The following is a 13972-nucleotide window of genomic DNA, read 5'->3' on the forward strand; positions in this document are numbered from 1 at the left end:
CTTGTGTGTCTTATTTACTCCACGCGGGTGACAGGTCATCGACGCGCAAAGATCTTCCTCCTGTTGCATTTGCATGGAATAAGGGTGGGGAGACCGATCTCCTACCCACTACCTTATCAGTGGAGGAGGATAAAACAAAGTCTCTATGTATGTTGAATTCTGAAGAAGCTCATGAGGGAATGAGAAATGGATCAGTTAATTTGTTTTCGCCCCTCAACTAAAAAGATTTTCATTTACCGGATAATGTAAGATCAAGACTGAAGTGTGTACACACAGCTTGAGTGATTACATGCCTCTGACTGTGCTCTTTCAATCCATCTTTCTTTGCTGTAGAATTGGGAAACTTTATAGACGAATGTATATTTGTTTGGGGCACTTGTTGGCAAATGTTGCCATACACTTTTTTGCGCCAGAAGCAGAAAGTTGCATGGTATTCCCACCGCCCTTAGGGACCTTTTGAAGACGCCGGTAGGTGCAATTTTGTTTTGGTTTCCCTTGGAAAGGCACAAATGTAACCTTTGCAAAGAAAGTCCATTCAAACCACCCGCCAACAAGCAGTTGAGTGGTATATTGTAGCCTTTGTTCAGAGTGAGAGAGCTGCGCTCAAAGCAGTTACTGCTCTAAAACTTGTGTTTGAGCCTGTTTGGTAAATGCCAAAATCTGTAAATTGCCAACTGGGGGCAATTCTTCTCTCACCCCCCCCAGCAGTATTCTGACACATCACCACCTTCTGTGATGAGAGGAAAGAAATAAATTGTGAATTATTGCTTGAGACACTTCCAGTAGCTAGGCTCAGGACTGCCACAGTATCCATAGGCTAACTTGAAAAACCAGTTTTGTACTGAAGACTTTTAAAAAACATTTTTCTTTTTATACAAAGCCCCCCCTTTTTTAAAGGAACCTGTTTGGCATGGAACAAAATGTTGGAGAACTATTGTTACTGAGCTAGCATTTCTTGATATGCTAGTGGACTAGAGGCTTTCTTGAAATAAAATAAAAATAAATCTGTTAATTGTTTTGCTTTCCCCTCTCTTCTGTAGTTGGTGTGCCTGAATGACTCCTACACTGTGCCTTGTATTCTTGCAAAAAGTAGCATCTGGATCTGCATGACAGGACTGCTCTCTGGCCTTTGACCTAGCTTTGCTTCTGGCATTAACTGTTTCAGAGGGTTAATAGTAGGTTTAGCTTGAAGCTGAACCCTTCCTCATATTGACGCCATTTTCTCTTCAGATGGCCCCTTTGAGTAGAAAGGGGTGGGGGAAAGGAGGATACTTTTAACAAGCAGGCGAATTGTGATATTCATGTGACTCACTAGTTGGCCTGCCTAGAGTTTTTTTTTTGCTTACTGCTTTAAAACTAGTAGAAGAGGGTTTTTCTGTACTCCGTGCCACACTATGATAAATCCTGTTGTTGAGAGATGTTTTGCCAAAAGAATAAATACGGTAGTCCTGAACTTTACATAAGCCCAACTATAACAAGAGATTTGTTAGACAGAAATCAAATTATTTTAAAGGATTGTGGTCCCGGCATTTAGGGAAAGCATAGGGATCAGACTGCAATGTGGGTGTAAATAAAGATGAACAAATCCCTAAATAAAATTACCCCTCTTGGCCCTGTAGTGTTGAAGAAACCATGTTGACCACCTGGATTTGTTTGAAGTTAAATGTTGAGAGTGACACACAGGAATGTCTGATCCTGTTATCACTTGCCCATCCCTTTTGCTGATTGACTGTTACCCATTGTTTGAATGTAATTTGTGCTGTTTGAACTTCATGTGTTCCCAAGAGGTAAATTTGAAGCTGATATATCGGTTCGGGGATTATGCATTCAATCTGATTTGAGTTCTTAGAGGGTGTTTTCCAATAGCAATGGATGGGATGGTGCTCGGAATGGCTTTTGCCATTTTATCTTGAATGGATTGTTAAAAGTTTGCTACCATGCCACAGGGTCTCTTGTTACTGGATGGAATGTGAAAATAGCTTTCTGATTTTACTGATGGACAATTCAGCTAACCGTCTTGATGCTTTGTTTTGAGGAAGTTCACTGTAGGCTGCTTTAATGACAGATTTGCAGTTTTTTTAAAAAAAGTTGAAGGAGATGTTGTAAAAATTGGGGGATCTACACACACACACACACACACACACACACACACACACACACACACCATCTGAGCAGTGCAAGAAATTCTACAGGTGTGCTTTGTGCGGGTCCAATTGAGACCACATGGAGATCTCTAGATGCCAGGTTGGTTACTGACATCTGCATTTGACTGGCCCTTCCAGCTTTCTGAAGAGCCTGTTTATTGCATGTATATCCCACCTTTTTCTCCAAAGAGTACATGGTTCACCCCCTCCTCAATTAATCCCTATGATGACCCTGTGAGGTAGGTTAAGGGGATGTGACTGGCCCAAGGTCACCCAGTGCGCTTCACGCTTCACGACTGAGTGGGGATTTGAACTCTGATCTGCCAGGTCTGACACTCTAACCCAGGGGTCAGCAAGGTTTATCTTGCCTGGGCCAGAGCAGTCCCGCGGAGATCCCTCCGTGGGCCGGATCATGCACATGCCTGCGATTTTCAGCATTTGCATGTGCACAGACGCGATTTTTGGCGCTGTGGAAGCGAGTCCCTGTGCCACTCTGCGCCGGTAGCTCAGTTTTTTGGGGGGGGCTTGTGGGCCGGTCAAACGACCTCCACGGGCCACCTCTGGCCCATAGGCCTTAGGTTGCGGACCCCTGCTCTAACCACTACACCATACTGGCTTCCTACAGTAATTCTGCTATGGGGGGCAGCTCTATGAATTAAGTAGGTAAATAAACAGGGTGGGAAGCAAAATGTCAGAGAAGGGTCTGAAATACTTGTAGCTTGAATTTTCAGTTTGAAGCTTGAATTCATTTTGTTCTAGAGGGTTATATTTGAAGTTTTAACATACAGTATTGTAAACGGATTTATTATTTTTTCTTTAAAATATAAAGCAGTATAGGAATGAAATCAATAACAATAATAACAATTCCGACCACAGAGGGGGGGGAAAGGGCAGCTGGACATTACATTGTGGCGATCAGCTTATATATCTGAGTTTCTGCATCTGAGTTGACATCAGAGGAACCCCTGTGATTGTTCACTAATTTTACAGGTGACCATTGCTAACCATTGTTTTTCAAACCCACTTCTGGGCTAGCTTTTGTTCACCCATCTCACCTTGGGCCATCTCTCTTTCAGGTGCTCCATTTCTACTGTGACACTTGTTCTGTCCCCATCTGCCGGGAATGCAGCATGGGACGCCATGTGGGCCACAGTTTTATCTACCTCCAAGATGCTCTGCAGGACTCCAGAACTCTTACAATCCAGCTACTAGCCGATGCTCAACAGGGTCGCCAGGCCATTCAGGTAAATGTACAAGCCGCATGGCAGGCTGCAGATATTGTGGCTGTTCCTTGAACACCCAGCGGCCAATTTCTATAATCAACTGCAAGTACCCTGTTTTCCCGAAAGTAAGACATACCCATAAAATAAGCCGTAGCAGGATTTCTAAGCATTTGTGCAATATAAGCTGTACCCCGAAAATAAGACATAGTGATAGGCACATTCTGGAGGGCACCAAGGAAGAGACGAGGCTGGATGTGTAATAAAAAATAAGACATCCCCTGAAAATAAGCCATAGCGTGTCTTCTTGAGGAAAAATAAATAGAGTCATACCTAGGTTTAAGTACACTTCGGTTTGAGTACTTTCAGTTTGAGTACTTTCAGTTTAAGTACTCCACGGACCCATCTGGAACGGATTAATCCACTTTCCATTACTTTCAATGGGAAAGTTCGCTTCAGGTTAAGTATACAGACTTCCAGAACCAATTGTGTACAGTGGTACCTCAGTTTATGAACACAACTGGTTCTGGAAGTCTGTTCATAAACTGAAGCGAACTTTCCCATTGAAAGTAATGGAAAGTGGATTAATCCGTTCCAGAAGGGTCCGCGGAGTACTCAACCTGAAGTGTACTTAACCCAAAGCACGGGTGTAATTGGTTCCGGAAGTCTGTTCATAAACTGAAGCGTTCATAAGCTGAAGCGAACTTTCCCATTGAAAGTAATGAAAAGTGAATTAATCCGTTCCAGTTGGGTCTGCGGTGTTTGTAAACCGAAAATTCGTAAACCGAGGTGTTCATAAACCGAGGTTCCACTGTACTTAAACCGAGGTACCACTGTATAAGACAGTGTCTTAATTTGGGGAAAACACGGTAATAGTTGTTTAATCCAGAGGTTATCAACCTTTTTGAGTCTGTGGCTCCCTTGACCAACTACATTTTTTCTGCGGCACCCCTGTGGGGCTCCGGAGCCCAGTTACGTCACCCCTTGCCTGCAGAGCTGGCAGCCTCTCACCCTTTTTCAAACACCCTCCCTTGTGGGGTCTTCCCACAGCCTCCTCTCCTCTCCCTTCTCCTTGGGAGTCCTCCAGGCATCTTGTGGTCTCTGAGCTGCCCCCTGCCCCAAAGAGCAGTGCCTCCTCACGCTGCCCCACAGGGGCCTGGGACTTGTCTGTCCATTCCCAACAGCAAGGGCTGGTGGACTGGCTGGCTGTGCTCTCTCGTCGGCTTGCTTGCTTACTCTGACGCCGCCTCAGGTCCTGGCAAACAGCACCCCCTGGCCAGCCCCAGAGGCACCCTTCACTTGTAGAGCTTGTAGCAAGGGCTGCTGCAACAAACAGCTGTGCAAGCCGTTGGGAGGAGGAGATGTGAGAAGGCATCAGAGGAGGGAGAGAAGGAAAGAAGGCCAGGGGCCAGTGTTGCCCAGGGCACCCCGACCATCATTCAAAGCACCCCAGGGTGCCACAGCACACTGCTTGAAAACCACTGGGACCGAATATAAATACAATAAATACAATAAATAAATATTAGGATCAAGGCCTCAAGCTCTGGCATGCCATAACTCCTTTTCCATCTGAAAAATGGCACAAAGCTTTATATTATGTTACAAGGTATGGGGAGTAGTGTTTCTGGGCACTCCTCTTTCTGCTATAAACTGATGCCACAAAACTAGTTTAACAGGTATAGCTCACCTCTCCAGAAACACTTTCTTACTTTACATGGGTGGTATTGCTCTGGTTCTTCCATCTGGAATGCAAGGGGCATTATTTCCTGGATCTTTAGTATTCAAAGAAGCACTATAAATGACTTGGAATGATATATACAGTACTGTATTTCAAATTGTTTTCACTAGGAAGAGGCACTCTCACTAAATAGCGCCACCTGGTGGCACTAGAGCTCATAAGAATCCATTTTTAAATTGTCTTTTTGCTGATTTAAAAGTTATGGGAATGTGAAGGTTCCAATTAAAAAAAAAAGTAATGGAGAGAAGACCTTTCCTTTAATCGTGGTGCTGCATTTTCAGAGAAGAATGGTTTAAAACAATGAACGGCATTAACTTCCAGAAACCTAGTTGCAAATTATCGCAGCGTCACTTGGGAAACCTCAAATGTTTATAAATTAAGCTTGATACTAACTGGCCCAGTTCTGATACGCTAAACAATGGCTTGGTACTATTTTACTTGAACTAACCACAGTCAAGAGTAAACCAGAGTTCCCCAAGTTTGAGTATAACAGGAAACTCTGCTGTGCTTTATTCAAAACTGAAGAAACGGATGTTTTCAACTTCTTTCCCTCAAGTACTGAGGAAGTAGGGAGAGGGGAGGAATAAGTCTAAGCTTTGCCATGGTGCATTCCCATAATGCTCAACTGGGCCAGTGAGTAGACAGAGAAATAATCTGTGCATTCCCAATCCAGGAGAGGCTATGACAGCAGCTATTGTGTCAGTTCCTAGTGAGAGAAGCTATTTTAAGGCTTTATTTTCACTTTAGCAACCAGCCCATTGTATTCCATTGGCAAACTCTATAACCTCAACGTGAAATAAACATAAAACCTGGCCTGGAGGTTGATCTGCAGCTGATTTGCCCCCAACTCTGCCTGTTTTAATGTCTCGAAGTCACAGTGGGTTTATACATGCAGATGGATAGCTCAGCTGGTTAGAGTTTGGTGCTGAGAACGCCAAGGTTGCAGGTTCGATTCCTGCATGGGACAATTGCAAATTCCTGTACTGCGGGCAGCTTGACTTAGATGATCCTCAGGGTCTTTTAAGCCTATAATTATATGATTTGTACCAGGGTTTGTGCCAGGCTGGAGGTAAAGATTTACATGTTTAAACACTACTCTACATGCAGAAGTAAGGCATGCAAGGGAGAAGGTTAGCATGTCAAGGGATTGGTTCAGCCTAGCTTTCTACATACAAGAAGTTTTGTCCTCCACTCCCCATGTAATGCTCTCCAAAGTGAAGCCAGACTGGTGTCGACACTTGACATCTTTTAAGTGTGAGGTTAAGAATTTCCTCCTCTTCCAGACATTTGATAGAATATGATCCAGTTGGGTCAAGGTATTATGTTAGTGTGCTGTAGGTAAGGGTTTGCTTTTCCTGCAAAGGCTGCTATTTAATGTGTTTGATTTGTTGCTAAATTGTTGACAATTTTTAGGCATTTCTGTATGGTTTTTAAACGTTATTGCAAGTTTCCTAGAAGCTGTCCTTTATTATGAGAAATTCATTCATTCATTCACTCACTGTGCAAGGCAACATTTAAACATGTGCCTTCTTGCTTTTCATCTTGACATGGAAACCTCTTGCTGCATTTATAGATGCCTGTATTTGAAAAATAAGCTAGAGGGAAAGAGATCTGCCACATTGGTTGCAAGTGGTCAGCCCTTTGTACTTACAGCACTGCTGGTAGTCACTGTATATCAGGCATGTCAAACCTGCGGCCCTCCAGATGTTTTGGACTACAATTCCCATCTTCCCCAACCACTGGTCCTGCTAGCTAGGGATCATGGGAGTTGTAGGCCTAAACATCTGGAGGGCTGCAGGTTTGACATGCCTGCTGTATATCAATGAGGAGACTTCAGGGGGAAGGGATCTGAAAAAGGCTTCTTGGAAAACCCCATAACTCTCTCCTCCTGATGGAGCCTTTTAAAATAAAGCCTTGATCCTTGGAATGGTGGCGGTGCATTTTCTGCTTCACTTTTGCAACAAAGGCCCTCTGGATAAGAGAAATTCAATGAACATGCGGATTTTCCATTTTTGTAAAGAAACATCTGCAAAGGGGAAGAGCATACCGAATGCTGCTGCTGGAGGCTTACGCACAAACTCTCTGCAACTGGGAAGTTTTCATGGAGCGATCTTATCTCTCTCTTTTGTTGCAAAACTACAGCTATCTCAATGTAAATAGATAGGTTGCTGCCCCAATAAATCACTCCCTTTGGAAAAAATTCTCCCCTTAAACAATAGAAGCCTCAGGGGTATGAACTTGTAGGTTTTCAAAAAAAAACAAACACCCCAGGTGAATTCTACTTATCTACCTTTGTTAATCATGCTCGTAAATCTAAAGCTTAAATTTATAATAATCAAAGGAACAAATGTCAGTGTAGCTCCATCTTCAGCCCTGGTGTTGGTAGTAAAGTGACTAGGGCTAATTTCCCCAATCCTGAAGCTGCTAAAAAGGAGCATGCAAATACCATCTTTTTTGCTGAAGGCAGCATCAGGCTTAGAGTGTGAATGTTCAAATTAGTGCTAGTACCTAATTAACCTGAAACCATCCATCTCTTCTTATAAGGTTAATATTAGGTGCCTGACTTAACAATGCACCTATATAAGCACACGGTTTGCTTGCTGTGCTGTAAGCCACCCAGAGTGGCTGAGGAAACCCAGCTAGGTGGGCGGGGTATAAATAATTAAAAAAAATCTTATTATTACTTTATTATTGTCTTTTTTGGACAGGGCGCAGCGGGAGGCAAACATTGCACTGAGCTCATGCTCTCTTTGTTGCTTAAGTTGTTCATTGTACTCGGAGCATTGCTGAGTGATGGCTATTATTTGGGGGTGGGGCAACAACCATTTATATCCTGTCTTTTCTATCAAAGAGCTTATGGTCCTCCTCTCTTTCTTTTATCCTCACAACAGCCCTGTGAAGTGGGCTAGGCTGAGAAGTAATGAGTGGACCAAGGTCACCCAGAGAGAGTTTCATGTCTGAGTGGGGATTTGAACCCAGGTCTCTCCCCAGCCCTATTCTGGCACCCGAACCACTTTACTGGTTTTCAAATCATTTCTGGAAATCAAGGAAAAGTGTATTATATGTCAAAATGATGGTGATCTTGTAAGCTGATACAGTATTGGGCTAGGGGAGTTCCTTAAGAAATATTGAAGAGCCAGTTCTCAAGTTTAAACACCTTGCTGCTATTGAGTTGGAGGGTGAGGAGGAGGAGGAGGATGACAGCAGGAACAAGAGGGATGCAAGGCATAGTGAAGCCTGGGTCTAAAAAACCCACTGAATTAGACTAATGGCGCCCTAGTCATACTCTCTCCCCCCCCCCCGCTTCTACAATGCCTTTTAAAAAGTTTGAAAAGTGAAGAAGAATCTGCAAACATCCCAAAGAAATGAGACTTTTGGGTTTTGGCAGTGCGCTTTCTACTAGCTTCTTGCTGACGAATCTTGTGTGTAGCTGCTTGCTGTGTGTGTGTGTGTTGAATTGGAGAGAGCTAGCCTGGCCCAGTTGTGGGTAGACGTTCCCTCCCTCTTCCATAAAAAAAACCTGATGGTTATCTTGGTCAAGTCTTGAACACACTAACCTTGAACTTTTTGCCCCATGCTGTGGGAATTGGTGATGTATTGGTCACTTTCTGCTTCAGTTCTAGAAGAGTTGTATTGCATGAGAAATCCACCATGTGCTACTGTTTAATCACATTGAGTTATTTTCTTTTTCTTTCTCTCCCTCTTGCTTTTTAGCTCAGCATTGAGCAGGCCCAAGCTGTAGCAGAACAAGTTGAGATGAAGGCAAAAATGGTACAATCTGAAGTGAAAGCAGTGACATCTAGACACAAGAAGGCCCTAGAAGAAAGGGAGTGTGAGCTGCTATGGAAGGTAAAAAAAGAAAAGACAGGGCATGCCATCTGGTTCATGAACCACAATGGCACACTTTATTGTTGTCCCCTGGCAAATGGGACAGGGCATTCCTTGCTGATCTGTGTCTTGTTTAAACAGCTGGTTCTCTTGTTTGTCTTCACAATAAACATGTGCTATGGTTACCCATCTATAAAAGGAACAAGAGAAAAAGTTCTGTGAAAGAGTAGCTGAATTCAGACAAAGCACTAAACTATGGTGCCATGCCAACATTGCTGGACTACAAATTCCATCATTCCTGAGCATTGCCTGTGCTTGCTGGGGCTGATGGGAGTTGTGGTCCAAAGCAACTTCTGGAGGGGCACCATGTTGCCTGCACCTGTATTAAACATAGGCTAGTATTGCAGGAATGATGCTAGCCTTGCCCTGGTGAATGAGCTGGTATACTTTCCTCTCTTCTGTCACCCAAATCTTGGCATACTCTGACTGATCTCAACTGTTCATGGAAACCAGCCAGCTGCATAAACCGTAGTTTGACGTTGCCTTGTTTCCACTAACAGTAATTTAGACGCAACTCTGATTTGTTAAGGTTTGAATGACCCAACAAGTTGTGGGTAATTTCAGATGGAAGTGAAACTTTCTGAATTCTGTGTGGTTGTGCTGACGGAGGAGAGGGCCTGGGAAAAGCTGGGTTCATTCATGCAAAGCTAAACTATGGTTTTAATGTTCCATCTGAACCAGCCTATTCTCTGCTAGACGAAACTGGCTATCACCCAGTCCTTGATAAACATGGAAAGTATATAGAGCTATACTTCCCCCCCCCCCATGGTGAAATGTACTTTAGTTTTTACAGCAGATTCTGAATACTACAAAGCCACGTATTCTTTCCACAAATTACTTCTCTGTTCTTTGAGTGTGAAACCCTGTAGAATTAACTGTCCTTTTAAGCCCCTTGTGTGGCTTGTAAATAAAACTAGCAGGGCTGGAAAATAAATTCTTTTGGGGGGCTATCATTTTAGGCTGTATCAGGGGAGCTGACTTGGGCCCCAGGTTGTGGGTGCCCAGTGCGTGTTGTGTCTTGACGTCACAATGTTACATGTGCCACCCCTTCCTTGGAACCTGAATTCTGGTGGTACTGGACGTCAGGTTCCGAGGTCTCGCAAGGCCTCTCCGAGGTGTCTCGAGGCCTCAGATATGACTTCTAGTGCTTCGAGAGGCTGAGCACCCACAACAAACTTTTGGTGGGTGCTCAGGCACTCAGAGCCCCTGGGCTGTATATAGGTGATTTTCCTGATTATAGTGACTTCAGCCAGGTAGGAGAGTAGTTTTTTTACCTCAACCCAATTTTAGAATGTGTTCCTCTTTCCTTAAATACACAGCTATCTTTGTGGTAACGTATCTTAACATGTTGCGTCTTAACTTGGGCAACATCTAATATGTTGCCCCAGTTAAGATGTTACACATAATAGGCATAAATGTAATCTGAGAGTGTGTCCATCTCATCCTTTTCTCTCAAGTACCTGAGCACATCTACATGAGGGGGTAGTTTTAATGGGACAATATAGATATTTTTGAGTGTCTGGGGGGCAGGAATGCCACAAACATCCAGCAACCCCCCCAAACAACATTTTCCTCACTGCCATGCCTACCATTATTGCAGAGGAAGAGATGATTTTTGTTAACTGAGGTGCAGTTGTCAACACATCAGAATTCTTCTTTCCTTTAACATCTTAAATACACAGCTCAAGCTGCCAACAACATTTATGATATCCTAGAGACAAAGGATGCATAATTGTGTCTTTAGGGCAGGGGGGCAAAGCTAGCTGGAAAACAAAATGGCGGCATAATTCTGTGTCTCCAATGGCCCTGAGACAAAATCTAAGCAGAGTGGATCCTATTGACATCCAATCAAAAAGTTTTATATTGCCTAGACAAGGTGATGATCCAAGAAATATGGGGATCAAAAAGTAAATCAAAAAGTTTGAGGCTTCAGAGGAGGCCTCAGACACCAACACGACCAAAGGCAATATGGAAGCCGCCAAAGGCGGGGAAGTAAGTGGCTGCCATAAGGGAGGAGGACAGAGACTCAGATGAGTACATTAATAAAATAAGGTAGGCCTTGGCCTTGGACCAAAGAGCAGCCCTAGCTCTATTTGAGCAGAAATTTGACATGCTTTCTAGCAAACTTATCAGATACTTCTCAAACAGTGTACAAATTGTGTCTCTGTGTTACCTTCATTTTAGGTGGAGAAAATCCGCCAAGTGAAAGCCAAGTCCCTCTACCTGCAGGTTGAGAAACTGCGTCAGAATCTAAACAAGTTGGACAACACCATCAGCGCAGTGCAGCAGGTGCTTGAGGAAGGTCGGAGCATTGATATCCTCCTGGCTCGCGACCGGATGCTCGCTCAGGTGCAGGAGCTGAAGAACGTCCGAGGCTTCCTGCAGCCCCAAGAGGACGACAGGGTCATGTTCACTCCTCCTGATCAGGCATTGTATATGGCCATCAAGTCCATGGGGTTTGTCAGCAGCGGGGCTTTCGCTCCTCTGACCAAAGCCACTGGGGAAGGTCTCAAGCGTGCACTGCAGGGCAAAGTGGCCTCTTTCACAGTGATAGGCTATGACCACGACGGGGAGACTCGTCTTTCTGGGGGAGACATGATCTCTGCCGTGGTCATGGGGCCCGATGGAAATCTCTTTGGGGCAGATATTAGCGACCAGCAGAACGGAACCTACATCGTCAGTTACAGGCCACAGATGGAAGGGGAGCACCTGATTTCGGTCATGATGTGCAACCAGCACATAGAAAACAGCCCGTTCAAAGTCACCGTCAAGTCAGGGCGCAGCTATGTTGGCATCGGGCTCCCGGGGCTCTGTTTCGCCAGCGAGGGGGATAGTGAGGGCAAGTTGTGCCGCCCCTGGGGCGTCAGTGTAGATAAGGAAGGCTACATCATAGTCGCCGACCGCAGCAACAACCGCATCCAGGTCTTTAAGCCTTGCGGCGCCTTCCACCACAAGTTTGGCACCTTGGGCTCCAGGCCCGGCCAGTTCGACAGGCCTGCCGGCGTGGCCTCCGACTCCTCGCGGCGGATTGTTGTGGCCGACAAGGACAATCATCGCATCCAGATCTTCACCTTTGACGGCCAGTTCATTCTGAAGTTCGGGGAGAAAGGAACCAAGAACGGGCAGTTCAATTACCCATGGGATGTGGCGGTGAACTCCGAGGGCAAAATCCTGGTGTCCGACACAAGGAACCATCGGGTTCAGCTCTTTGGGCCTGACGGAGTGTTCCTGAACAAGTACGGTTTTGAAGGGGCACTCTGGAAGCACTTTGATTCCCCGAGAGGAGTGACGTTCAATCATGAAGGCCACCTGGTTGTGACGGATTTCAATAATCACCGTCTTCTGGTCATACACCCCGACTGTCAGTCGGCCCGCTTCCTTGGATCCGAAGGCACAAGCAATGGCCAGTTTCTGCGCCCACAAGGTGTGGCCGTGGACCAGGAAGGCCGAATCATTGTGGCAGATTCCAGGAACCACCGCGTGCAGATATTTGAGCCGAATGGCAGCTTTTTATGCAAATTTGGCACTCAGGGAAGTGGCTTTGGTCAGATGGACCGTCCTTCAGGTATAACAGTCACCCCAGATGGCATGATTGTTGTGGTTGACTTTGGAAACAATCGCATACTCGTCTTCTGATCTGTCTCTAATCTATACTTAAGAAGAAAACTGTCTCAGGGAAAATCCTTTTAAGAAAACACACACACACACACATTGCAACCTTAGTTTCAAACCTACCTCATCTTTAATTTTTTTTTAATAGATGAATGTACTTTTATCTACCTCATTATATTTGTGTTCCTTTTACCTCCACAGTATACACACAGTGCAGCATAAAATTAAACTACTACTTCTTCTCCCCCTCCCCCCCCCGGATGTGGGGACATTCATGGTTTTGTGCACGCTAGCTGGTTTGGGCGGCAAATCCTGTAGACTCTGCCAAAAAGGCGCACACTCTCATCTTTAAAAAGAAGAATGGAAAAAAATTATGTAGTTTTTTGGTATTTTTTAATTTTGTTGTTCTGATCGTACTGTGGGGAGTTGTTTTGTTTTATGGCGGCGGTGAAGGGGTCCTGTTTTTAGATGCTGCTGCAGCAGAGAACTTGTTCCTTGTTCTCCTTTATTTTCTTTTTAATACCTCAGTGCATTTGACATACTGTTCAGCGTTAAAAGAGTGGTCTTTTTCCAAAGGCTTTGGTCTTTTTTTTGCAAGTGGGATGGGATTCCCTGGGCCAGGGAGGGAAGCCCAGGTTCTTCTTCATTGGTATTTGCTGTTTTGCATGTATATTTTTTTGTAAAAGAAAAATGCAGTAACCCCACAACACAAAAGGAAGTTGTTTAGGAAAATGCACAAGACATTATGAATATGTTTAGCTTCTCTTTATTTGGTGGCTTTGGACAGCGGTCCAAAGTTGCACGTGGTAAATGTCCTCCCGGTATGTGGAACCTCTGGGAGCAGCCCTCCTTTTCCTCCTCACTGCTGAGCAAGCTGCTCTCCAAACTTGGAAACGTTTAGAAGTTTTACCTCCAGTGCAGCATGCGGTGCGGCCTGGGTGCGCGGGTGATTGTGTGTGGGGGAAGCCTTGCGAGAAAGTGGCTTCTGTCAAAAGGCGATCTCTGGATCGTAGCTTTGGTGCCACTTGTTCTCAAAAGGTGCGCAAGGGCTTCCTTTTGACCATGTGTTTCTCTCATAGCCTTTAAACCCCACCCCCACCCTGGTTCTTTATAAAAATATATATTTTTGTCTGTGCTCTTTTTCTCTCTAGATACAGACACAACTCTCTGTTACAATGCACACGGAAAGGCAGTGAGTCAAATGCTTGGGCCGAGTGTTCTGTTTGTTCTGAAGAGGCAAACTGTTTGAAGGCATGCGTTGGAAGAATTGACTTTTTAGAAATCGAGCCTAGTTCGTGCCTAGAGACATTTATAATTGTTCAGATATAAACAACGGAAATTTGGAGATTCAGGGTGTTTCAGTCACACCT

General features: G+C 44.7%; 1 protein-coding gene across 1 annotated transcript in view; it reads left to right on the forward strand.

Annotated features, from left to right (window-relative positions):
• Positions 1–13895, forward strand: part of TRIM71 (tripartite motif containing 71) — a 49805-nt gene extending 35910 nt beyond the window's left edge. The window contains exons 2-4 of the mRNA XM_035129654.2: positions 3221–3388; positions 8817–8951; positions 11175–13895. Of these exons, the coding sequence (XP_034985545.1) occupies positions 3221–3388; positions 8817–8951; positions 11175–12626 (1755 nt within the window). The 3' untranslated portion in view covers positions 12627–13895. The remainder of the gene's footprint in view (positions 1–3220; positions 3389–8816; positions 8952–11174) is intronic.
• Positions 13896–13972: the final 77 nt, after the last annotated feature.

Source organism: Zootoca vivipara, chromosome 12 (genome assembly GCF_963506605.1).
Source record: "Zootoca vivipara chromosome 12, rZooViv1.1, whole genome shotgun sequence".
NCBI classification, from domain to species: Eukaryota; Metazoa; Chordata; class Lepidosauria; order Squamata; family Lacertidae; genus Zootoca; species Zootoca vivipara.